Source organism: Heliangelus exortis, chromosome 6 (genome assembly GCF_036169615.1).
Source record: "Heliangelus exortis chromosome 6, bHelExo1.hap1, whole genome shotgun sequence".
Lineage (NCBI taxonomy): Eukaryota > Metazoa > Chordata > Aves > Apodiformes > Trochilidae > Heliangelus > Heliangelus exortis.
This window is the reverse complement of record NC_092427.1, coordinates 16221611-16248937: the sequence shown is the minus strand read 5'-3', so window position 1 is coordinate 16248937 and position 27327 is coordinate 16221611. Positions and strand designations below refer to the sequence as shown.

The 27327-nt window shown below is 45.3% G+C and overlaps 1 protein-coding gene across 2 annotated transcripts; it reads left to right on the top strand.

Moving 5' to 3' along the window:
- The first annotated feature begins 8940 nt into the window (after window positions 1-8940).
- On the top strand, window positions 8941-26213 carry LANCL1 (LanC like glutathione S-transferase 1). Of its 2 annotated transcripts, XM_071746871.1 has the most exons (9): window positions 8941-9087; window positions 9375-9492; window positions 15780-15987; window positions 19697-19832; window positions 20156-20302; window positions 22260-22442; window positions 22860-23036; window positions 23264-23336; window positions 24216-26213. In XM_071746871.1, the coding sequence occupies exons 1-9, from the start codon at window positions 9004-9006 to the stop codon at window positions 24290-24292; spliced, it is 1203 nt and encodes a 400-aa protein (XP_071602972.1). In that variant the 5' UTR covers window positions 8941-9003; the 3' UTR covers window positions 24293-26213. The 2 variants fall into 2 exon arrangements, with proteins under 2 accessions (XP_071602972.1, XP_071602973.1); XM_071746872.1 differs by lacking the exons at window positions 8941-9087; window positions 9375-9492 and adding an exon at window positions 15555-15700.
- Window positions 26214-27327: the final 1114 nt, after the last annotated feature.

Sequence of the window (27327 nt, the reverse complement as noted above, 5' to 3'; positions counted from 1 at the left end):
AGAATTTGGAGGAAATATGGAGACCTGTGTTTAAGTACCAGCCCAGTATCAGCTATGAATATAGCTGCACCTAGGGCAATGCAGACTGCATGTTGTTGACAATTCTGCCTTTTTTCCAGGTAAATGTGTTTCATAAGATGCAGCTAAAGACATAATAAATCTGTGTTTCAAGCTTCTGTGTTCCTTCTGGACAGCACCCATTTTGATAACATCAGCCACAGTGCTTTCTAGTAAAGATCCCTAACACCATTTCCATTCATCCTGCCAGTCAGCTAATACAGACTCTGCAAATTTGCAGGGGAATTGAGATGAATTTCATCCTTTCATTGCTTGCATCTCTCTAGAAGTCATGATGCAACACTTTTTAAGGCTTTTCCAGAGGGCAAATAAATAATAACTAAAATCATTTGAGCAAAGTAAGGAATGAGAAATTCTTTACATTTTGACAGTCACCAGCTTCCAAGCTCACCACATAGGAAATGCTGTTCTGCTATGCACATTCTTCTGCCACGCTCCACATGCCTAAAATAATCCATATGGGACACTTCCATCATACTGCTCTAAGGATGAAGAACATATAGGCACTAAAGCTACGTCTGTGTCATTTGGAGTAAGTTTACACAGTCTCTCACAGGCAAATCTCTGGTTGTTTTGCCTGTGTTCATAATCCACCAAGGACAAAGACAAGCCCAGAATAGAAACTCATCAACTTCATGGCTTAAGCACAGCACTGCTGTTGCCAAATGAAGGAATTTCTGGTTTCATACCTGTTTTTTTTTTTTCTCTCCTGCCTCTCAGATAGGACTGCCTGCAATGGCCCTAGCAATGTATCTTTAATCATTCAAATTGGAAAAAACTATCAACTAATCTAGCCAAGAGATTACAGGATAATCTGCAGAATGGCAGACATTTTAAGTGGCAAACACCTTCAGTTGTGAAAACTCCTTGAAAGGGAAAATTAGAAAATGAGAAATTAGAATGGAGTTAATTGCAGAAAGAATCCTAGAGGAAGAATATTTTGAGTATAACATGCACACCTGAACTCTAAGCAATTAATCCCTTTTCCTTTCATCTGCATCATCAGAGAAGTCACCAGAAAGTGAACGGAGATGAAACATTATTCTTGCAGGTTAGGAATACATGAGGTTGAGAAGGCAGTCAGGAAACTGCCCCTTTGCTTTGAGCAACATTATGAGTTTGCAAAATATTTTCAATCCTTAAAGGCTAAGCCCTTCTGAAAACAAAAACATGGTAAAGTATATAAAAGACAAGGAGGGCAAGAAACTCTCTGGCACACAGCAAGCTCTGTTCCCCTGTTCCAGGCAGTGACCCATCACAAGATGTCAGTCTCTGGAGAAGAAAGCATGGCACTGTCTCCTGGCCCTGCTTTCACAGCTTGTGGCTGAGTGACTGGCAGCTGTGCTGGCCCTGTGCCAGTCCTCCCTCCCAAAGCCTCAGCACAGAAGCTTGCTTTTTTTTTTTAAAAGAAGAAAAGTATGAAGAGCTATGGACACATCTGAGGCATGAAATAATGTTCTGATTCCCAAGCCTGCATTTCTGCAGTGATTTAGTCAGGGGCAGCTCTTTCCCTGGGGACAGCGTGGTCCAGCCTCAGTAAAGTTGTATTAGGGTCACCTGGAAAAAGCCCTTCTGATCTATTTTTTTGTGTGTGCACTGCATAAACCTCAGGAGTGCACATCACAGCACCAAGCCCAGCACCACAGCTGAGGAAGAGCTTCACCACACCTGCCTGTTGAGATACCCACAAAGATTCTTTGCTACCTTTTCTAGCATGCTTATGTTAATGACCAATTAATGCTCCAGTCTCAGTTCAGTCATAAAACTGTCACCACAATTAAAAGTGTCACAAAGGACGATCTGACTGCCTCCATCCTCTACATTCAAGGTAACTCCAAGCCCAGTTTCACTTCACAGAGCACCCAGCTGCATTCAGGGCATACCAGACACTGGAAGTCTTTGCAAAGAGCCATTCTGAACACCTGAACCATGACAGGGTTCAGCAGAAGTTCACAGCTTATTAGCCTCCTGAGTATTCATCAGGATACAGAAATCTATAGGAAATGAGGTTGATTAGGTAGCATTATGCATTTATAGGAGGCAGGATTTAAAGTAGGCCTGTCTCAGGGCTTTTGGGTACTGAAACTTAATTTCAGCTATTACTGGCAGAGGGACTGTGTCAGGTGATGCTAATGAATCCCTGCCTCCTGCAGAGGTGTGACTCACCCACCCCACCTGCAGGGAACTGTGAGAGGCTCTGTAAGCTTCAGGAAGACTTCTAGGATATTGGTTGTGAGGAAATATTTTGGGCTGAAATTGAGCCAAAGGTTAAAAGTCTGAAAACGCTGGCTGCAGCATTCATGAAATGGAGTAACCATTGCCCACTTCCCCAGAGAGACAAGAAGCTCTGAAGGAGTCCTTTCTCAAAACCCAGCCACCACCATCCTCTCCAGTGATGGGAAGAGCCACAGAAGCACAAATCAGCAACAAGCCTAGCAGGGACAGGTGACAGGAAGCAAGGTGAGTGATCTTGATGGGGAATCCAGAAGAAGTGATCTTCAGAGAACCAAAGAGACTGATGGCTGCTCTGAGGAATAGCAGATACTTGAAACCTACCAGAGAGGCAAACCTGGGAGATGGTGCCACATATTTACTGACCAAAATAAATTCAGACAAATCTATTTCCACAAAGGTGGATGTGCAAAAGGAATATCAAGATACAGATGCCAAATTATTGCTGGATCAGAACAGATGTTGCAATGCTGCCTGGGTGTCCCAGTTGCCAGTGGTATGGGCTCTCAAGAAGGTCCTTTAAAAATATATCAAGTTTTTCCCCCCAAAAAAGCCCTTGCTCACTTTGAGCAATAGCAGATTCTGTTATAAGGAAGGAGTAAAATGGTATTTTCATAGGTTGCAAAATGAAAAGCCAGGGTCCTTTCAGTGCCCCTCAGAGTCCTTAGATCACCTGTAAAGACTGATTTTATTGCTCACTGTAATGAAGATCCAGGTCACTGCCACCCCAGACTGTTCATGTAGTCAAGCAAACAAGTCAGCAGTCACACTTGTGCACTGCTCATCCTGTAGACATGCAAAGGTGAACAGTCAGGATAAGCAATCAGCCATACACACACTGTGTTTTCCTTGGCAATCATGTCCAACCCTCACACTGAACTTTAGAGACAGCATCAAGGGTGCAAGTGCCCTGTGCAGAACTGTTGTAGTCACTATAGTAAAGTAAAAGAAATCTGACTTCAGGATCAGCCTTGCCCAGAGATCAAAGTGTATCAAGTCCCAGCAAACCCTACTGTCCTCCAGATGACCTAATCACCAAAAAGAATTGCTCCAGCCAGTTCTCAGCAGTTTCCTGTCTGTTTTTCTTTGCTCCTGCCCACAAGTAGCCCTTACTGATCTCTTCCTCTCAACCAGGGCTGCTCTCCATCTCTCTCTTACATTTGCTATAAAAAGACAAATTCCCGCTGCACTTGGAATCAGTACCTCATGGTCCACCAAGAGGGGGGAAAACAGCAAAATATCACAGAGGTTTGCTACGTGCGTTTCTCCAAAGAGCCCTGGCCTCATGCACAGAACCAGTGATCTCTGCGCATCACTTGGAAGAGCAAAGAGCCGGAGGGGCTGCAGTGAGCAGAGCAGAGCAGAGCGGCTCTCCCGGGGTGCCGGCCAGACGAAGGCTTCTCCGGTTTCTTGCTCGTGGGACAGGGGCATCTAGTGGCTGAGCCCCAGAAGAGCAGGGGGAAGCCACAGACACAAGTTGCAGCTCCACTGCGAGAGGGATGTTGGGAGCTTACGCGAGATGTGGTTGCTCCTGACACGGAAACTGATCGTTATTAGGAAGTTTTTTGGTTATTAACTGCTCTACTCAGGCATACATGCCATAAAGCAAAACATAAACACCTAGAATCAGGCACATCAGCTCAGGCGAAATCCTCCAAAAGTGGCTTTGATGTCAGATGCTGAGGGAACAGTGCTGCAGCAAACCTCTGCAGGAATGTTCCCCAACAATGTCTCCTAAGTCCCAGAAGTCGATGGATCAAGCACAGTGTCAGCTTTTACCCAACAATCCTCTCACAACTTAACTGTATGAATTATCTCCTTCACCTTTGAATGCTGATCCTCTCATTTCAGTTCATGTCTGCTAGCTTAGGAAGCGTGTGTCACCTTCCCCTGTTCACATTCATGACACTGCTCAAGACTTTACAGACATCTCTCTGCTACAGCCCTCTTTAGTTACCTCTTTCCCAGCCTGGCTACTTAGTCCTTGCACATAAGCTATCCCACATAGTTTATAAGCTTTTTCTTCTAGTTCTATAACTTGTACCCTTCCAGTTCTGCTACCCTGTTCGAGATGAGATGGGAACTACATAGGGTATTTGAGGTGCAGGTGAGCCATGGACATACACAAGAGCATTTCCAGTTTTATGCTTTTTTCTCTTCCTAGTAACAACTGACTTCCTTTTCCTGGTAGCAAGCAGTGAGCTGGCATTTTCAGAGAACCATCTCTAGACCTCTGAGATCTCTTTTATGAATGGGAATTGCTACCTCTAAGCCCACCCCTGTGTGTGTACATAAGAGTCAGTACTGGTTTTTACCGAATATTTTGCTTAACATCTGGACACAATAAACTCAGGCATGATACAAGGTGTGCCCCAGATAAACTATAAATATCATTGACTAGTTTAGTTCAGCTTCTGAAACCAATACTCAGGACTTTGATCTCTTCATAGAAGCTGCTAAAAGAAAAGTAATCAATGACATCTGCAATCATGCTTGCTGCAAACTGGAAAAAAGAAGCCAATAAAAGTAGCTTTTTTCCCCCTTCTGGATATCCTTCAAAATGAAAATTTTTAACATTGTAATAACAAAATCTAACACTTGCTTTACCTTCCAAAAAAAGTATACTTACCTTTAGAATGGCATGAAGATCTTCAGTCTCTCAATATATGTTTGAGTGTTTATTGGGATCAAATACTGTGAGCTGTGGTTCTAAAGAACCACATTAAAGAATGATAAAGTTTCTAGAATTATCACTGGTTTATATATAACATTCCAGTTGAAACAACATCGAATATTAAAACTGATTTTTAAAAGAGGAAACATACATCTTTGATCTTTCATATGTCTTAGGACACTTTGGACATCAATCCTAAACATGTAGTATCTTTAGTCATGCTGTTGCTGAATAAGTCATGTGTAAGAAAGGTTAATAAATACAGCTGAGAAGCTTCTTGCTTTTACTCAGTACTGTCTGAAGCTTGAACACAAAGAAGCCAACACAAAAATAAAACCAAAACAAAACAGAGATGAGGAGATAAATGCCACAATTTGCATTACAGTTCTTAACTGTCCACAGGATTTTGTATTGCAGTAGTTCTGTGTACATGCTAAGACTCCCCTGGGGTGATTTTCCAGCAAGGCCATGAAGGACACCTTATCTTTCCTCCCTGCACCCCCTCACATACAGCAGGCAGATGCAAAGGAAAGACAAGAAACTTTCACAGTTGTTATTATTATGTGATTACCATGCCAAGCCCATCTGATCCACATCATGGAGGCCACTGTCTGAGATCAAACCAACCCTGAGAGGTGGCTATGCAGAAGGGTAGATGCCAAACCACCATTTTGGAGAGACCACTTGCACATCCACATCTACATTGCCCAACTTTGGCATCTACCAACTGGAAATGGGCAGCAGGGCAGATGACACAACTGAGAGATGTCTACAGCCAGCACAGGGCCATTACCTCAGGAGGAAGCATCTCCTCTCAGGCACAAGTTGTTTCAGGAAGTCCTCAGGCAGGATGCCAAGTGGTCTGTAGGCATCTGTAACATCTGACAGAGACCTAAGATTCACATCCTAACTGGGATGAGGAGCAAGCACACACCCAGGCAGTCTAAGGTTTTCTTAAGGGGGGACTGTGACACACATATTTTACCTGTGTAACTACAGATACACAGACAAGCCACCACCAACAACCAGGATCCTTATCTGCTAAAATTTGGCAAGGATTTGTCTTTTAGACAATGCTGTGCAGCAGAAAATATTACATGCCGTTCTTTTCTCACTGGTAGAAAGATTTTAGGACAACTTTTCAACCACTTATTGTGAGTCACTTCTGAAAATTATATTCTAGGGCTAACTTTGTGATGACACTGCCAGGAAGGCTACTGGAGCCTGTTCTTTCACCATTTTCTCTGTCTAGGCTGGCAGCTACTTCTGCACAAAATTAGTCTCTAGATGTATTTTCGACAGATTTGCTTTCATTCATTGCTTTTTTTCAGTGTAGAAAAAAAAAAAAAAAAAAAAAAAAGAAAAAGGAAATGGCCTCAAATTGTGCTAGGGAGATTTACATTGAATATTGGGAACATTTGCTTTACTGGAAAATTTGCTTTACAGGCACTGGGACAGGCTGCCCAGGGCAGTGGTGGAGTCACCACCCCTGGAGGTGTTTAAACAATGTGTAGATGTGGTGTAGAGCAAGACAGTTTAGGGGTGGACTTGGCAGTGCTGGGTTAACTGTTGGACTTAAAGGCTTTTCCAACCAAAATGATTCTATGATTCTACTAATCCAGCACAACCCTTTTCAGACAGAGCAAACAAACCATCCTTCCGTCCCAAAATATCTCAGAGTGACAGGGATTGCAATGAGAACATGGGGGAAGCTTCCCACTCAGGTTCATTTCCTTCTTTTGTTCCCTATTCTGCATGGGCAGATTACTAAGGACAAATCATAATCCACTTGCCTGGGCTCTGGGTGACAGTCACAGTGAGATACCCTGGAGGTATCCTGGGCAGCAACAGGTCCCTCGAAGCCCAAGTACTTGCAACTATTTAGAAAATAACATACTGAAACATAACCTCTTGGCAGACTGAGGAGAGAGGAGAATAGACAGGATAATTTGGAAGAAGCATCTTTGCCTTGAAGTGATCTGGAAAAAAATATGAGAGGGATCAAAGATAAAATAAAGACTTAAGCTGAAATGGTGTGCCTTGTGCTGGAAGTTAATACTGAACTGGGCCTGAGGGAAAGAGGGCAGCTAATATTGTTTTGACCTGCAGATCAAAGGGAAAACCATAATATGGGGGCAGCAAATTTGGCTGTAAGCAGAAGACCCCAGAAGCTTTTGCTGATGCAAGAGCTGCCTTCCTGAATACTAAAGCTTTACAGTCCATCTCCCTGCCTTGAATGCAAGGCAGTGTTGACAAGACTCAAATTCACTAAATAAGGAACAGCTGAAAAAGGAACCAAAAGCTAACATAACTGGGATTCCCTCTTTTCTCTTGTTTCTCACCATCTCCTGCAATCATTCTCTTTCTTTTATTTGAGCTCTGATTGTACAAATTGTAATGAACAATGGACACAAAACCAGAATCCAATGTATAATACAATTGTTCCAAGCATCAATGCAACAGCCTAATGCATTCCCATGCGCGCCCTCAATCACCAACAAATCTAAATTCTTAAGGGCAGCAATTTCAGCTAAGTCCACCCAGAAAGATTCAGCTCTACAAGCAGCAGCACCACTGCATTTATTCCTCTACAAACCACGAGCACAGCTTAGCCCAGTGAAGGCTTTCCCATAAGCAAAGGTACATAAGGCACATGGCACACGGGTACATAGCCACAGAACTGCAGGCACCAGTTGTCACCTTCCACTTTTTCGTTTGGAATGAAAAACAGGACAAGTTATACTGCTCAGGGCTACACATCGCAAGGACCTACCCTTCAGTCACGAGGAAGACATGGCTCCTCTGGCACAGGTAAGACACCACTCTTTGGGAGGAGATAGCAAGGGAAAGCCCCTGTCACCTGTCCAGTTCTGGCCCCAACCTGGATACAGTACTGCTGCTGGAGGTGAGCAGTACCAACACCTTCCTTGGACTGACCCTCCACACCTGCTGGGCACTGCACCTATAGGACAACCAGCCCCACAGTGCTGAACAAATGGTGCCCCTCCTCTCAAGACCCCATAGCCCCCAGGGCCAGCTGCGAGGGGTCCCAAACCTCACAGGGCCTGCCAGGTCCCGTAAGGACAGCTGAACTGAACTGCACATGGCCCCCAAAACCCTACAGGAAAGGTCATGTGGGACCCCAAAACCTCAGACTCCACAGAGCCAACTTGCAAGGGACCCTAAACCCCATAGGGCTCCCTTAAACCCACAGGACCAGACACAAGGGGCCCCTAAACTCCACAGGGCTCCCTAAACTCCACAGGGTCAGCAACCATGAGCTTTCTAAACCCCACAGGGAAAGCCACATGGGACCACTCAAACCCCAGTAACCCCACAGGGTCACTGCAATGGGCCCCTAGCCCCACAGGGATCAGGATCAGACACAAGGGACTTAACCCCACAGGACCAGGCACAAGGGACTTTCTGAGCAGTGTGCCCCAAAACCTCACAGAGCTCCCCAAGCCACTCAGAGTCAGCAACCAGGGGACCCTAAATCCTGCGTGGCCCCCTGAACTCCACATACCCAGAGGAAAAAAAAAAAAAGGAGAGGGAAGGAAAAAGGAAAAAGGAAAAAGGAAAAAGGAAAAAGGAAAAAGGAAAAAGGAAAAAGGAAAAAGGAAAAAGGAAAAAGGAAAAAGGAAAAAGGAAAAAGGAAAAAGGAAAAAGGAAAAAGGAAAAAGGAAAAAGGAAAAAGGAGGAACCTCTAAACCCCACACAACTCCTTAAACTCCACAGGGTCAGGGGAAAAAAAAAAAAAAAAAAAAAAAAAAAGAAAATTAAAAAAAAGGGCCTCTAAACCCCACAGGGCCAGCAGAAAAGAGCCTCTGAACCGCCACGGAGCCCCACAGGGACAACCTCAAGGGCCTTTCTCTCCCTCAGGGATCCTTCAACCCCCCCGGAGGTCCCCGCTGCCGCAGCCGCGGAGCTGAGGGAATTACCCCAGCCCCTTGCTGCCTTCCGGGGCGGAGCGGGGGCGGATCGTGGCGGAGCCAAGCGAAGCGGGGACAGCGGCAACCATGATGGCGCAGCGGGCGATTCCTAATCCCTACGCGGACTACGACAAGTCCTTGGCTACCAGCTACTTCGATGCCTCCGGAAGGGTGAGTTGGGGTCGGGGTGAGGCGGCCGGGGCGGGAGAGAGCCCTTCCCGGGGGCGGCTGCAGGGCCCTCTCCCGCCCCGGCCCTGAAGCCGAGCAGCCAGGAGCCCAGACCGGTCCTGAGGTACCCAAAGCAGAGACCTGTCGGTTTAAAAAAAAAAACCACCCATTTCCCAGGTTGTGCCCCCTCCGGGTACCCTCAGCTTACCAAGATCCTATCTGCCTGCTGGTGTTTCCTTCAGGCCTAGTGGGGTACTATTTTTGTGTGTGTTTTTTTATTCTCTCCACAGCTGACCCCCGAATTCACACAGCGGCTGAATAACAAAATCAGGGAGCTGCTGCAGCACATGGAGAGGGGCCTCAAGTCTGCCGACCCTCAGGACTGCACCACCTACACAGGCTGGGCAGGTAGGATGGGTGTCCCGTTGGATCAGAGGGAGCAGGAGCTCTCCAAAGCGGACTTCTAGGTCAGGCGAAGGCAGTCCGTGCACATTTTTGGCTGATGGAATGATGACAGTAGATCCATGGCAAGAACGCTGCTTCTTCTGTATGTTTTAATCCATTAAAACAAATGGCTCTCTTTCATAGGACTCCCTGGTTTTGGAGAAGGTTTCAAGCTGCAGAAGGATAACTCTAGCGTTACAGGGAGCTGGGTATTCTCTTGGTTAATGGTGCCCAAAATCTGCAGCAAAGAAAGCCACCACCTGCTTGAGAGCAAACATGGGAGACTTCAGAGGGACTGGCACCAAATCTGGCAATGGTGGGGATGGTGATAAGTAAAAAAGTGCTCCATGAAGTAGGCAGATGTACATGGTAGGTCATTTACCTGCAATCAGTCCTTGCATGTAGCAGCAGTGAGCTTATGGTCTGAGATAATCTTTTCTGTTTGGGCTGAATTCTATTTTATGACATTGTCTGATTGGCAGGCTTCTTCATTCCTGTTCCCCAGGTAGTGTTCCTCCATTTAGCCAGGGCTAGTTCTGCTCCAGTACCTGCTGGGAGGAGCAGAAGTGCAAATGTGAGTTTCATGAGGGATGGTAGGCTTCCCTGCACTAACTCTTGTGTGCAAAGCTTCCAGGAACTGTCTTTCTCCTGTTCTGCAATTTCAGCATGGTCTTCCTTCTTTAGGAGTGTGACCTGCCTTCCCCTCCCTATTCCTGCCCACTGGAGCCATGAAGGACTCACCTTTTTTTACTGCCTCATCCTTGGCTACTGCCATGTGCTTTGTCAGCTATCCCACCCTCTGCTGTGTGCCAGGCTGTAGGGAGGGAGCCTGGGGTAGCTGCAGTGAATACCATGCTTGCTGCAAGATTTTTGCTGCTGCTTTGTTGTTATTTTATGGCAATACACTGCAATACTAAATGGCAACTGTCTGCCTTACAGCCTGGGTGTGGCTGGTGACTTCTTGGATGCTGTGGAACTTGATGCCAAGTATTTTTGCTTGGGAGAATGGTGTTCATTGCCTTGGTGTTAAACCAATGTTGCAGCTTGATGACAGCAATGCCAGACACGCCTGCTTAAACATTTTAGTAAGGTAGACAGGCACTGAGAGCACTCCAGAGCAGTTCTTAAGAAATGCTAAGATGGCAGTATTAAATTCCAGCATGGGAGAACATTGATTTCATCAGTTGCTACCTGGCAGCACTCTGCTGCCCCTGTGAATTTATTCATTTTTGATCAGTGCTGGCTGATTTCACCTTGGAAAACAGGTTCAGTCTTCTAGTCTGTGTCACCCAGCTCTGAGGCCTTCTCAAGTGAAAAGCACTGTGTAAGCAAGGATGGTTTTTATCATGAGGATGTTACTTGGCATGACTCCTCTGGCCAGAATAATTCAGGAGATAAAGCAGTAGGACACTTGACTGATGTTAGAAGTGCTCTGAAAGTCTGCAGGGAGTAGGTAAACACCTTTCCCCAGGGACCATGCTCTCTTCCTTAAGGAGCTTCATGCTGGAAATTGGCTGCAGTGGTGAAACAGTGGTTGAGAGCTCTGGCAGGACTTCAGCTCATTTTTATTTGGTAGGAAGGTTCTCTTTTCCTCCCAGGGATCATTTCTCATTGGGCACACAACCTTCTTGCCACAGCTAATAGAATTTAAAAAAAAAAACACAGATTTGCTGCAGGTCACAACCAGTGAAATGAAGTTCACAGATATTAAACTGCATCTTTGTCACCCTCCCTTCTTTTCCAGTCCTACCTATATTTATTCAGTGTTGGTTTCCAGAGACAACATTAATTGGGCCAAGACAGCAGCTTTTTTCCTGTAATTGCTTATGTAGAAAAGGCTTGTTGAGTATCTTCTCATGTAAATCATTGCCCAGCAGTCCGAAATCAACTTGCACTCTTGTGGCCACTAATCAGAGAGATTTGAAATGTGGCCCTCTTAGTGCAAGCTCTACATGAAATGTAACATACTTGAGTGTACCACATTACACCCAGTAATACACAGCATATGCTGGCATTTTACTTTGGTGCCTGTTTCATTCCCAACACAATCGACAGAGCCCTGTTTCCCCCAGCCTGCATTTGTGCCAGCGAAGCTCTGGCTTCTTGGCACATGAAATTGGAGCAGAGGGAGGGAAGGACTTAGATTTTCAGCTCATAGGCAGTGAAAACACACTTTCAGTCAAGATTATCAATTGAATGGCTGAATGCCCTCAAAACACATTTTAGTCAGCAGTTTCATTCAGTTCCCCATAGAGATCAGGGCCCCGTAGGCAACACCTGGTACGTGCCTGGGTATAGACCAGACTCAGCTGTTGTGTTCTGTCTTTTAATCAGTTTAGCTATAGACTGCTGGAAGAGCTTTTGTGGTCTTAATCTGTTTCACTGGTATCAAAGTGTTGACTGAGGGAAGGGAAACTGCCGCAAGCTAATTCTGAATGGGAAGCTGTTCAAATCCTGGCAAAAGTACAACTCCCTCATACATTTTCAAATGGATTAGGATGAGGAATGTACATGCGTGATGGCATTTCTCACAGGCACAAGAGGCCTTGCTCCGAAGACTGCCTCAACTGGGAGCACAGACAATGGAAAGGGAGTGAAAGGAGATTGACTTCACTCCTGTCACCTCTTAGCTGACTGCAGAAGTTTGGAAGCTCCTAAGTCTGGTGCCTGCTGGACTATAGCGTCCTTCCAAGATGATGAGTTGGTCTGCCACCCAAAATGGTACAAAAGGGAAAGATTCCCCTTCCTCCACAGTATGGCAGTGCCTTTGGCACTTTCGTCCTGTGTGCAAGCATTTCCTTCTCTAGCAAGGTCACAGTTGCTTCCAGAGCTCAAGGGCCTCTGAAACAGACTGGTGAGCCCAGCTGACCTGCCTCACAGCTTTTGGCTCTTGGTGAGTAGAGATGAGCAGGGCTGAGTTGCCTTTTGAAAGGACTCTTCAAAGGACATGCCAAGATGAAAGAAAAAGCATTTAAAATGGATAGAAATTCTGACTGTACCAGGTCAGGAAAGCTTCTGGAAAAGCACCTTGTCATTCACTGTAGTGCAATATCTTAATTGTAACCTCAGAACCCACAGAACTTGGATCTACTTAAAGAGTTCTGTTCAGAAAAACAGAGATCTTCAGATAATCTCTACAGAATAAGAGGCAGTGAGGCTGCATTTGATGAAAGAGAACAGGGTACCTTGTATCACCCACATAAACCACATTGGGTAAGTTTTGTGAAACCTCCATTCTTGGACATAGTATTTGACTGGACAAGGCTCAGAGCAGTGGGATATAAATTTGAAGCTGACCTTCAGATCAGTTGGATCACATCACTTCCATGGATCCCTTCTAACATAACCTGTTGTAGGATTCTGTGATAAGGAAATGGGTAGTTCTGTTTTGGGCTGGAATGTTTTTGGGGGGCAGGGGAAGGCTAAAAATTCTATAAAAGAAGGTTTGTTATCCAGGTTTTAAGGCTGGAAAAGCTGAGGCATCTTGAGAAGTGCCCCATGTCTCTCAGTGCAGTAGGAAGGCAAGCTGCAAGCTGTAGTAAAATGCACCTATGGCTCTGCAGACAGTTCTGAACCAAGCATCTCGGGCATTAACACTCCAGTGTGTTGGTTTCCTGCACATTAGAGATGGCAGTTTCAGTCACTGGAGGTCTTCTAAAGAGTGTGCTGTCAGTAACACGTGTTCCTGCACCATCAAGTGATGCCTGATACATTCTCCATCACATGTTTCTATGCAGCAGGTCTTACTCTGTAAGGAGCAAAAAACTTTGAAGCCTGGAGAAATTTCAAATAAGGCCTAGTAGCAAGCCTTAACCAGAACAAAGCCCAGACAGCTTTGGCAGTAGCAGACCCCAGGCAAGCCACTGCATGGCAGTTCTACTGGAAACAATTGGGAGTCTCACAGGTCACAAAAATAGGTCACATTTCCAGCTGGGACACTGAACATGGACCTCCGGGGCACACAGAAATGGAGCAGATCTACTGCTTACCTAGCCCCATTTGACTGATGATGATGTGTGTACAGTACCTGAAGCATGCCAAACAAACACCCTGTCAGCCAACAAACCTACCTGGTCAGTTGGGGTGAGGAAGGTGTCATTGGAGAGGGGGTGAGGTAGAGCTGTGGAATAGCTTCTGACAAGTTCACCAGGTGGGAACTCTTGTCTCCAAACAGCACTGCTTCTGAAATACGCTTCATGCATCTTGGCACACAGGTCAATATAGGATATTTCCCACCCAGGTGACTGCATTTTTTATCCTTCTCCATCTGTAAATATTGCCTCTACATGCATAGCCCTACCCTTCTCTGCTGGCTTTCCAAACTTCTGGGTTCACAGAGCAAACAGTGAGCTCAAGGCAGCACTCACTGTGCCCTTCTGACCAGCTTGGCAGTATGGATTCCTTGAGGAAAGAGTTAAGAAAATTACTTAACACTCAGTTTGTAAGGCCTTTGGGTTTTAAAGACAAAATTAATTATTTCTTATTTATTAATCATTCTCTATTTTGGGTTTTTTGAGGAAGGAAGGTGAGAAATATTTTAAAAGAGGAGAGGTAAAGAAGCCAGAGGAAAACAATGCTGAGACATTTACTTTCTCAGAATTCACTCCCAGCAGTGGTCTTAGCATGGTAGTTACATACATAATTAAGGTGGTATGATGGCAGTGGAAATACAAGCTACTTACAATGCAAAACTTTTTATATTAAAGCAGGTAAGTTAAGAGTACAAGTTGTGCTCAGGCAGCTGTCAGGCCTATTGAAGGTGTGCTAGGTGCTAAATAAATCAAGGAGAGTCACTTGACATTTGCTGGCTGGAAAAGGAGGGTTCCCCTTTAAAAAAGGGTTTCATAGTCACATCCTTATAGACTTGAGTGATGGCACTGTACATCTGAGCTCTCTCTGGAAATACTAGCACTGAACTGCTTAGAGGACAAGGTTATAAGCTTCAGCAGGAAATGGAAATTTGCCCTTAGTATACACATGGAATTGAATTGTCTATAGCACAGAGCTTTGGAGATTACCCTTGCAAAATGAGAAAATGATCTAAATTTAAAATTGTCCTGAGTGCCACAGAAAGTAATTTTGCAGCATGCTTGCCCTCCATCACCTTACACATCAAAATCTGCAGAGACTGGGTCTATTTATACTCAATTGCAGGACCAGAGTCATCTTAGAAATTTTTACTGGTGAGGGGAGAAATAAGCTTTTTTGAAAGTGATGTTGGCCAGTGGCTTTCCTCAGTGCATTGTTTGAGGATGCCTTCCAGATCAACAGGATGGTTCAAATGTGGCAGACCTTTCAGACACAGGCTTTCTTCTCAGTTACCTACCAAAAGCTTCAAGGGCTGGATGAAGACAGAGCATACAGAGGCAAAGGACAGCAACTGATGGGACTTCTCAGTAGCAATGTTGTTGCAGTAGCTGGCCAGCCCATTAAAACCTCCAGGGGTGACCATGCAGCTTTTTCCAGCATTTCAGTTTTCAGACTCATGTTTCAGACAAGGGCTGATCTCATGAATGATGTGCTGCAGAGGAGAGTTGAGTAGCCCCTTTCTTTTCTAGGAGGCATCAGTCCTTGGTGCAGGGTTTGAGACCTGCTGGAGGAGATGATGTGCAGGGAACTAAGAATTTTGGTGCTTTCCAATGGGAGGGAAGGAAAACCAACCCAAACACCAAGTAGATTGTCTTAAAGGTGCTGCTTCTCAGTGCTGATGACATGTCACTTTTTTTGAAAATCCAATCCAGCCAACTGACCCAGCCCTTTACCTCCTGGCATGGGAAGAAATAATTGAGATAAGGTAGCAACTCAGCACAGCTCTGCCACAAGTTCCGTCTTGCCCAAAGGTGATTTTTTTTTTTTTTCCCTCCACTCTTTAGCAACAGTCCCAGGTACCACTGGCAGATTTAGGTGCATTTGTTAGGTCTCATCTTTTGCTCCTTGCTACTAAAATTGTATGTAACCTGTGTATCAGCTCTGCTGCCCTGCAGGACCTTCTGGGTCAGACACTGCTCCTTGTCTTAACCTGCAGTCTGCTCCTGAGTGACATCAAATACAAGACCACAAAGTAGGAAAAGGAGTTATGGATGCTGTAGCTTTTGGTTATACCCCTGGATGTGTATGAAAAGCCTGTCTAGGAGGCTCATGCCCTGGATGAGGCTGAGGGCAAGGCCTTCAGGTTTGTTAAAACAGCTGGGGGCACATAGGGGGAGGAATCAACTTTTCTGGTGGGTGCAACCTTTACATTCCTTTCGCAGGCATCGCTTTGCTGTATTTGCACCTGTTTGATGTGTATGGAGACCCAGCCTACCTTCAGGTGGCCCACGAGTACATGAAGAAGAGCCTGAGCTGTCTGACCAGACGATCTGTCACTTTCTTGTGTGGAGATGCTGGGCCCCTGGCAGTGGCTGCTGTCATCTACCACAAACTGCAGAACCAGAAGCAGTCAGAAGACTGCATCACTCGGTAAAACACTCGGTTATGTCTTTCAACTGATGTTCCTCTGGCTCATAGAACTGGTCTGGGCTTGTAGCAGGCACTCTCTGCCAAGCCTGAATAGATTTTGTTGCAGTCTCACCTGAAAGCTAACCCAGTAACTCAGCAAGGCAGCACAAACTTGTTCTGCTCTAGGGAAAGAGCTAGGTCAAGGACAGACATGCCTGCCTAGAAGCCTGTAGGCTGGGGAGCAGGGACATTGCTCAGCTGGTATTGCCATCTTAAAAATAATTATGATAAAGAAGAAAAAAATGCCAGAATTAAAAGACAAACACACACAGAAGGTTCATTATTTTTTGAGACTCCTTAAATTTAACTTTACAGGGTTTTTATATGAAAAGATGTGGCAGGGTTATTAGATTTATTTTATCACTTGCTTCCACTTGCTGTCTGTTAGTTGATTTTGAGCTAAATCTAAGATTAGACAGCATCCCTTTCATCTGCTGAATGCAGATGCTTTTGATTCATTCTTTCTATTTCCTGCCTTTCCTCAACTGTTTTCAAATGTATTTTTGTTGAGTACTTAAGAAAAGGACAAACAACCAGTTCTACAGTCAGCTCAGCATGTGGTATGACAGGAAAAAAGTTAAGGAGATGCAGTTGCAAGCTTTTCTTGCTTAAGGGAGGTCAGTTCTGAGAAGGTGAGACACAGCCCTGTAAAAAGTTTCCATTTACAGGTTGTCAGCACAAAAACAAGACAAACCCCCTGATGCTTCAATAAAACACTGAGTGCCCTTAAACAGCAGTGAGTAACTGATACATAATAGCAATTAAAAAAGCCATGGGTGGAAAACAGAGATGCCTGTGTGGAGCAGACACCAAATTCCCATTCCCTTAACTAGGAATAGCTTCTGTTTTATGTGGATGCTATCAGTCTGAGGACAGAACAAAGAAAGGAGTTCCTGAAACAATTTGTGGGTTAGGTTTTGCTTAATACTATGTCAAAGTGGTGAATCTCACAACAATTAATATATTTTCCAACAAAAAGGGAACTAATCTATCAAACATTACTGGCCAGGTATGGTCAATACATAAGCCCCATTGTGAAAAATCCCTAATTCATGTTTTCTTGCTGTAGCTCTTCCTCCCCATATCTCTCCTGTTCTATGATTTTGTAGCAGAGTAGAAACTCATGATTAATTCTGCACTGCCATCTAATGGCATAATAAAGGCAGAGCCTTGGAAATTGGTTTCTTTATACCTCTGTGAGGAGGAAAGAAGAGAAATGGGGCTTTCTCAAAGGAACAGCTATACTGTCCTTACTGTGCCACCAATTCCCAGAGCAGTTAGCCTGATCATGCTCCCTTTAAAAAGAGAGTATTTGAGAAATAGCTCCCTTAATCAAAACTCTTAAGTAGGTTTTTAGTACACTGTTTAGTTACAGAACAGTTGCTAAGCTATGCAGTACAAGTGCACAGAAATTGCACTTTATTACAGCTGCATAAAAGGAGGGCCTCTCCATTTTGTTCTTTGTCTTTAAAGCACTTTGTCTTTACAGAGCTCAAGGAGAGAATCCATCAGCCAGGTTTTACCTGCAGTGGAAGAGACAGATGCTTGCTTTTTCTTAGCTCCTTGCTCTTGCCTGAATGACTTCATGATGAACAAATGTGCTTTTATGCTCTGGAGAGACTAATAATTCAGGGCAGCTTATTTTCCAAGAACTGGTTAAAATCTGAGCTGTATTCCAGGACTCCTCTTTTCCCTGCCATCTCCCACCAATTTAGAAGGTTAAAGGTTTGTTTTTAGAGCCAGTGACATACAAAAATCCCATCTTGCTCTACAGCTGCCTCACTTTCCCTCTGTCCAGAAACTACTGGGTTTTGACAGTTGAGAAAACAGGCTGATGGTGAGCAGGAATGGCTGTTCCTTTCAGGGACCTGGATTTACCCCCTCACACCTCAGAAATGCATTCTGCATGCAGTCAGTTCAGCAGCATCCTGGGCATCTCTTACTGAACTCATGCCATGCAGCCCTGGCCCACATTTCAAAAAGACAGAAAATGCTGGCAGGCTTCCTCCCCTGATTATCCTGGTTGGGAAAGCAGTTAGAAGTAGTAATGCATAAGGAGCAGAACTGGGAGCTCCATCTGCTCCAGATTTCCCCTAAAACTATTTCACATCCAGACATTAGAAAAACCCTGCAATGGATATTATTGTCCATTATTATATCCATCCATTCCTTCTATTGCATCTAACATCTCAGAGCTGAACACCAGCACCTGCCAGCATCATTTCTGGCCAGAGTCTGTTTTGGAAAACACAGTTTTCACCTTGGAAGCTTCCTCTTCCTCAGCCTGCCTTGGACTGAGGGGACAGGGGGCATGAAGAGACAGTAAGGCTTTCAGCAGCTGGGTGAAGGAGCCTGCTTACACCTGGACTTGGGTGTAAAGTCTGTGTATTGGTTTTAACCTGCAAAATTTGGACATTTGGTTGCTGCTGCTTTCCTTTGCAACACATTGTTCTGCCCAGGAGCAAAGTCTGCCAAGGCACCTTTTCTGCTCCCCACACTGCTGTGACGGGAGCCCTGCACACACTGCTCTCCCTTTCACAGCCACAGCAGAAGGCAGCTGAGGGAACAGCCCTGAAGCTTCTTGTGCTGTTTTTTCAAAGTTATAGCATTTTTCAGATTTCTATCTCAGGGGAGAACAGAAAAATAAAGTCAAAACCATTTGTATCCCTGCCTGCTGCTCTGACAGGGAAGGACAGGCAGCCTTGTTGGAAGCATCATAAGAGGCAAAACAAAAATTTGCAAGAAAAGTGAGTTGGGCTACAAAGCACTAGTGTGAAGAGCTGTCTCCATTAGCACTACAGGGATATCACCAGCTTTGCAATGTGATGATAGGAGACTGGAAAATACCTATCTCCAGCAGACCTTGCACTTGTAGCCTAAACTTTGGTGCCAGCCAGGCAGTCCACAGGGGGGTTTGCCCACAGTACTCAGTCTGCTGAGCTGTCCTCACACCAGCTCAACTCTTCCTAGAGAGGATTTCTTACACATGCTGCAGAGGCTTGATGTTAAATAACATTTTCAGCTGCTTCTCCCTGCCTTTCACCTAGATTTCTAGCTCATGGTGGCACATCTTTCTCCACTGGCAGTGTGGTTCTGGCCACTTGAAGGCATGAAGAGAAATGGCTTTTCTATCAGGACTTCTGAGCACGAGGGGCAAGAATTTTCCAAATACCATCAGCAATAGTTTGACTCTTTAGCATTCCCTGAGCAGCCAAATTAAACAGATAGCAATTTAATTTGAAAATAGTAATTTTTGGCAGAGGGTCTGCCTTGCCAACAGCATCACAGGGAGGTAATGGTGGGCAGCCTATCCTGAGCAGTCACCAACTTTATGCTGTTTCCCATAGCCCAGATTTCCCCAGAAGCAGCTTTCCCAGAACTGGCACTCTGAAAACCAAGCACACAATACAACTGCACTGGAGAGACCTGAGCAGACCAAAGCAAGAAGAAAGCAAAGGGGAATGAGGGATGCTGCCCCTTGCATAGCTGGAAGGCTCAAACCCAGGGACTGAGCCACAATCTCCCAGGGCACAGGCAGGATGAAAGAACAAATGATGGGTTTCAGTTCCAGTCTCACTGCTTGCTTACACATCTCATCAAAGCGTCCTCCTATCTTGCTTGCTGCTCTTCAGTGTTCTCTTATCTCTCCCATGTGAATTTGTCTTTGTAGTTTGCTCCATCTGCACAAGCTTGGCTCACGAGTGCCAGATGAACTGCTCTATGGGCGCATGGGCTACCTCTATGCACTGATGTTTGTGAACAAGCACTTTGGAGAAGAAAAGATCCCTCAAAGCCACATTCAACAGGTACTGTGGGTTCTGCTGATTTGTTAGCTCTCTCTTCCTCCACAGCTCATCTTTGGGCAGGTAGAAATCATTGCTAGACACAGAAAACTCTGGCAACAAGGGAGAAACCACCCCATGGTATCTCTGCTCCTCTTCCAAAGGGAAAAATCACCACATGCCCCCCCACCATCCATGTAAGTCCACAAGCAGAACTGAACTGGCATAAATTTCACTCCCTCACCCACACTCTTCCCTCTGTTTGGGCAGAAAAACAACCTTTTTTTGTTCTCTGCCAGGATACTCACCACACTGTGTCCATTACTTTAATCTGTTGCCATCCACAGGTCTGTGAAGCTGTTGTAGCCTCAGGTGAGAGCTTGGCTAAAAAGAGGAACTTTACAGCAAAGAGCCCACTGATGTATGAGTGGTACCAGGAGTATTATGTTGGGGCAGCCCACGGTTTGGCTGGGATTTATTACTACCTCATGCAGGTAAGAGGCAGTGGAGGGGAGGGGCCTTTCACAGCTGTTTCACATTCCTGTGAATCAGGAGGAGCATTTGAAATGGCTCTCAGTGATGTCAAAACTGGGCAAAATCCCTTATCTGATAGACTTAATTGTATCCCTGCTTCTAAAGGCTTTGTCAATATATGTCAGATTGAATTTCCCACCTCCATGGCAATCCATAGGGAAATGTGGCCTGTGTTATATCAGCAGTTCCACACAAGGAAGCCTTGTAAGACAAATGGGCCTGTGCTTTCCCTCTGCCCCCTCTTGTTTTAATGGCTTATGAAGTATTCCCTGCTCTTGGTGTCTGTGAGCTTCCTATGTTTTTTGGAGTGGTTATTTGCAGGGATCTCAGATCATTACAGAATGAGAATCTGTGGAAGAGAAGTGTGGCGAAAGAGACTGTTTGCAGGAGGGAAGTGGAAAATGCCTTTGTTTCCAAATCAGGGCCTATGTGTAAATGTTAAAGAGGACTTTTTACTTTGGTAAAGCAGCTGAATTCTGTAGTGCCTGAAGTAGGCAGGGCAAGACAAGAAGTTGGGAGCTGGAGTGCCCCTTTGCTTAGCTGTTCTCTTTCTCACAATTTTGCACAACTCGCTGGAGCTCTGGGAATCTTTGCTTCCCCAGCTCTGAAATGAGGGTGATAATTCCCCTGTGTGAGTCACTTTGTGCATGAATTTACTGTGCTTAAGCTTTTATAAAAGTAACAGCAAAAAATAACATCACATTTTCAAAGCATTAAGGGCACCTACTAAACAACACCTCTTTTAACATAGCAACACTCATAGAAATAGGTGATACCTTTTATTAGACCCAGTTCTCACAGCAGGTGGACAAAAATCCACCAGGTTTCAAGTATTTCAGCTTTCCTTGAGCAACCTCCAGGTTCAAGCACATCTGCAGGATAAGCAGAGCTCCTCTGAATATAACTCCCTTATGTGACTCAGAGAGGATGAGGTGGTTGGTGGTTTTGAAGCAGAAGGAGATTTGGCAAGAGAAGGATGCAAAGTGTTTATTGCCCAGTAGTACAGAACAGCTTGTTGGGAGGAGGGGAGACAGCAATGTGAGCCCAAATTTGCACCATGTCCCTGATAGTTTTTCCTGGTTGATGTTTTAAAGAATTTAAAGTTTAAGATTCCCATAAAACATTGCATGGGCTTCACGCTTCTCTTCCGGATCAAGTACAAGAAGCCTGGATCAGGCAAGACTTGGGAAACAAGGGAACATACAGTGAGGAGAGCATTGGACTTCTACTTGTAATGGTTTTACAGTCAGTGCAAGTATTGATTTTCAGTTTTCATGTTATCAAGAACAGTGTGACCCTTAGGTGAGAGTGCTCGTTGAAGTCTGCCATAGGAAATCAGAACTGCACAGGTTTCACGTGTGACAGTGTCACCAGAAGAGGACAATGAAACCACTCCCTTGCTTCTGCCTGAGGTCAGCTGTGAAGTCATCTCCTTGCAATTACCCAGAAACATCTGAGAAAATGCAGCATCACAGCCTGCCAGCTGGGCTGGCCCAGCATCTCAGAGCTGAGATGCTCTAGGAGCTAGGAATCATTCCTGGTATTCATCCTTAACACTGTCCTTAGACAGTTTCTCTCTTTACTCTATCTCTGGGGACCTGAAACTGTTCCTACTCATCTTCAGGAAAAGAAGCAGCAAGCCTTCTTGCTTAGAGGGCTAGGTGATACACTAGAGCCAGCCCTTCCTCTTGGGGATACAAATGTACAACTGGAAATAAGTTTCTCTGCCAAAGGGCTGAGCAGCCTTGGGCCAAGTGGGTATTTGTGATGTGTGAAACCCTGGACCAAAGAAATTACTTGATTTACAGGGAATATGGCCACAGTTAACTTTGTTTCTGTTAGGGCAGATCTTGGGCCTCTCAGGGAGAGCCAGAATGATAATTCTCTCTGATTTAACTTTCTTTCTTTCCTATTTAGTCTGGCCTTGGAGTGAGCCAAGTAAAACTGCACAACACAGTCAAACCCAGCGTGGACTATGTCTGCCAGCTCAAGTTCCCATCTGGCAATTACCCTCCATGCATTGATGACAACAGAGACCTGCTTGTCCACTGGTGCCATGGGGCACCAGGTGTTATCTACATGCTTATCCAGGCCTACAAGGTACCAGAAATCTTGCAAACACCCTTTGGGGACCCCTCAATGTGTAACTTCATCACACAGAAGACTCCCTTGAGACTCCCCCTGTCTGGGAGTAAGATGGGTTCTTACAATGAAATCACCCCAGAGGGACCACTGAACAACACAGGAATTAATCTTTTACAAAATTACCTTTTCAAATACTTGTCAGCTATGTGGGGTGTCCTGTTGCAGGTGACTGATGGTGACAATGAGTTGCATGTGAAGTAATGGTCATACAGCCCCATTCATCCTATCAAAAACATCCTCCTTTAAAGTAGACAGCAAAGTCACAGCATTAAGGAGGGAAACTGATTAATCCAAGCTTCCCCACTTGCACAGGGATGCTCTTTGTGTGGAGGAAATTGCCTCAGCAAGAGGAAATATTTCTTGTCTCTGCAGGTTTTTGGGGAGCAGCACTACCTAAATGATGCCCTGCAGTGTGCAGAAGTGATCTGGCAGCACGGGTTACTGAAGAAAGGCTACGGGTTATGCCATGGGACAGCTGGCAATGCTTACAGCTTCCTAGCACTGTACAACCTCACTCAGAACATGAAATACCTGTACAGGGCTTGCAAGGTGAGAGCCTGAATAAGGAAGGCAGAGGCAATTACTCAGTTCTGACTATTATATCACTCCCTTTGCCTTTCAATCCTGATTTCCGGCAGCTCCACCAGAGCAGTCCTTCAGCAGCACAGTCACTGACAGCTTGTGCAGAAGGAATGTCCTGCAGGAGCCTTGCTCTGACAGGGATAATGTGAGGATGAGTGTGGTATTTTTTTCACTTTTTGTTCCTCTTTTCTCAGTTTGCAGAATGGTGCTTAAGCTATGGTCAACATGGGTGCCGGACTCCAGACACTCCATTCTCTCTCTTTGAAGGTAACCTCCATCTCTCTGCTTATGTTTTGCTCCTGGATCTGAGCCAGTCCACCACCAAGGAGAATAAAATACATGCTCCACTGAAGTCTTTACCAAACTCAGTTAGAGGATGGGAAGGAAATTGTTTTCATTGTTTTTATCCTTTCCCAGAAGCAATCTCCTTGTAGCACAGGCTAACGTTCTAGTTGGAGCCTCCTGCCCTCTTGGGCCACTCATATGGATTCTGCATACAAATCTCTAGGGGAATGCTTTAGTGGGTAATAGCCAAAGTCTGCCTTATGGCAGACTGCCTGGCTTCTCAGTCAGTCTCTGTTCTGTGCATTTTTAAGGACTGAAGTCCTTCGTGGGCTTTCCAGTTCCATTTCAAAGGTGAGTGAGGAACAAATGGGGCTGCTTTTGTAGGCCTGGTTGGCTCCTTTGTGGCTTCTGCTAACTGACAGCTTCCCCAGAATCTGCCATCAGCAGGTATTACTGAAGGAGCCAGTTCCTCAGCTCACCTAAATCTCCCTGGCTTTGCTGTAGGCCAAGGAACAAGAGCGGTTACTTCAGTGAGGACCTGGGGCAGCAGTGTCACAGGATCCAAGTTTAGCAAAGATTCTCAGATTGTTAAACCTGCAGACAGGTAAAGCAGAAGGGAGGGAGTTAGAGGGGGAATGACCCATCATGTTTTCCTAGAGGCTTTTCAACAATTGATAAGCTTCAAAATACTTTCCCAACTGAAATACCTAAGTTGCTTGGGAATCCTGGGTTCAGGCCTTGGAAATTATTCAGGTCCTTCTGAAAATGTTTTCCTTTCTCCTGTCTTTGTGACTCATTCACACCCTGGGTAGCTGATAAAAGGGAATGTCTCTGAAGCATATTGTGTTTTCTCATACTCAGGAATGGCTGGAACAATTTACTTTCTTGCTGACCTGCTGGTGCCATCCAAGGCCAAGTTCCCTGCGTTTGAACTCTAATTCTGAGTTTGGACATTTCCTGCCTGAATCCATGCACTCAGTAAAGCAGCCCAAAGCTGCCTTCTCCTTCTTCCTGACTCACCATTGTTCACCTCACTGAATGTAGATCCATCATCCTCCTGAGGGCATGCTGAGTTCTTTAATATTTCCAGTCATCTCATTGCATTGTTTTGATTTAAAAGACAGGATGCAGATTTTGCTGGTGTCTCTTAACAAGACAGGGCTGCAGAGGGAAAATGTACAGTATTTTGTTGGCTATAAAAATAGGATAAAAGCTTTCTATTGAATGTCACTGGCCTTTTTTTTTTTTTTTTTTTCTGACAAATACTTGCAGGTATTTAATTGCCTTTGGAAAACAAAACATTAAAAACTGAGGCTACTGCCCTGCAAGTTGCTTTGAAATGTTTTCTTTCTGAGCACCCAGGGAGTAGGCAGTTCAGCAGCTGGGCTGCTCCATCTAAAGTGAGCATGTGGAGTCTTCATATATGTTTTTTAAATGTCCCAGTGAAAATGGCCTGGCTGGAACTGACATGCCAAAGCCTTGTTCTTGATTTCCTCCTGCCTGCTTTAAAGGCAAAGGCTATGTGTAGATATTTTGTGCAATTTTTTTCCAGTGACACACAAATAATTCGCTCACTTTTGTGCTTATTTGCCATCTTATGCTTAACCTTGCAAAAGTCCATTGCTCATTTGATGGAAAACTCCAGTCTAAGACTGAGTTAAGCTTTCTTGCTCATGTGGTCTCTTCTCAGTTTTGAAATTTTATTTTGCAGACTTTATTTAAAACTATGTATGAATTATTATAGGTGTTAGGTGGTGCTGGGCCCACTAGCAGCAGCATGGGAAAAGAAATTTATTCCACTGAGCTCTGTCAGTGTTTAACCTATTACCTGTATATATTTTGTTTACATGCTTTGTTTTATAAGCTTTTCTGAATCTTCATAATTTGAGTCACTTATTTGCCTTGTTACTGGTTATTGTAGTTGGATTTGCAACCACATATCTACCCAACTGGAAAATCTGCCCTAGGTTAAATAGTTTTGACCAGTCAAGCAGACCAGATACTTGCGAGTGGTAAATCTGCTTTTCCATCCTTACCTGATGCAACCCTAATTCAAGGACCTGACCCTGCAAACCACTTACTTAGCACAGAGAACAAACTAAACACTGACCACAAGGAAGGTTACTGATGCAGCCTTACCATCTGGGGCTGTATGAGAGCAGCTTCTCAGCCTGCATGAGAATGGGTGGGAGTTTTGATCTTCTAAGGGCCCAGTTGCTAAGAGCAGATGGGTAGCTGCTCCTGCACCAGCCATAGTGAAGCAGGAGAACCAAACCTGGCACACCAACCCAGCAAGCTCTCATGTGCCTGAACACAAGGCAGCCTTGCCACAGCACAAAGGCATGGGCTGCTCCTGCAAAGAGCAGAAACCATTCCTGGAAGGCTGCCTGCTTTCTCAGAGCCCAGCCTCCTCCTGCCATCACACCATCCTGGAAGTTCATGAAGGGACAGCCCAAAGCACAGAGAAGCTGATCTGCTTTAGGCTGGGCATCCCTGTCAGAAGCCTCAAGCTTGGTGTTTGTCATTCCTTATCTTTCAGAGGGTCTAAACAGCACAGGGAGGTGACTGAAAAGGAGAAAGCACAGCCATGAGAGCAGAATTTGGCTGATCAGACAGTTTTGAGGTGGGATCCTGTAGGACATGAGGTTACCTCCCAGCATTGGCTGGTGAGATGGCAGTGGGAGGATGCTGCTCTGAGCCTTGGCTTCTGGCACTGCTTCTGTAAAAGAGATGGTTCTTGGAGCCTGGTGTCATGGCAGCACCATGTCCCAGGGTTCATACATGGATCTGGGGATCATCGGGGGCTTGTGTAAAACTGCTCTGTGGAGCACTGTTTAATAAAAATACTGAAATGAATAAGTGTTGAGTTATTTTTACCCCTTTGTCACCAGGATTCGTGTCTGAGGGATACCAACCACAGCCGCTCTGGTGGCTCCTGGGGGCTCATTGGCCTCCCAGCCACCCTGTTAAGAGTATTGCAGGTTTTTCCCAGTCTCCAGTCCATTGAGACCAGTCCCATTCTTTCCTTTGCAGGCTGTGCTTTTCTTCCAGGACATCCTTTTGCAGCAACATCTCCACCTAAGGCCACGTCCTCCCTGCTGTGGACTCCCTGGGAGACCACAGTCCTGCAAGTTGGTCTTACTTGCACCAAAATATGCCAATGTGCAGTGCTGGCCACCAAAAAGAGGATGTGGATCCTCCCCAAAAGTCACCCTTCTGCCCAGTGGAAGGAGGAACAGGCCGCCTCAGGGGGGCTGGGCTTGTCCAGCACCAGTGGCTTTAAGACCAGACCCCAGGAATGGTGTGGGTGAAGGTGATTCTGTACTCCAACACAACCATAAAGAGAGGTTGTCTGAGGTCCTTTTCAGCCTGGTTTCCTACAGTTAGTTCCCTTTTCTATTAAGATACATGTTGGAGCTCTTCAGGGAGGAGGTGCAGCAGTCAGGGTGGGGAAGGAGCACAGTGCAGTTCTCTGGTTGTCCTTTCTCACACGGGTGTGGAGCTGGCAGTGCTGCCTGCTCCCACCTGTCCTTGTGCCAGGCAGAGGAAAGGAAGACAAACCCAAAACCACGAGACTGCTCCTGCTTCAACAAGCTACCTGAGAGGGACTTCATCAGAAGTGTAGACATCTAACACTTGGTTCTTGGTGATGGTTATGTTTGTCCATGGCAGTGTTCTGTTTTTAAAACACCAAGTGCCTTATAATCCCAAGAAATGGGTAAAAAATACATTTTTGAATGCAGTGCCATCTGGCTCGGTTTGTTTCCACTTCTTGTGTATACCAGCATGATCAGTAAGATGGAAAATGTCCCAAATACTGTTAACCAAACATCATCTGTAGATGTGCATCTCCCACAAGAGTTTGCTGTGCTTTCAGCTCTCGAGCTGGCAGCAGCCTCAGCCACAAGAGAGATGACATAGGGACAGTGTGGAAGTTATTGCTGCCTCCGCCCAATTTACTTCATTCCCCATT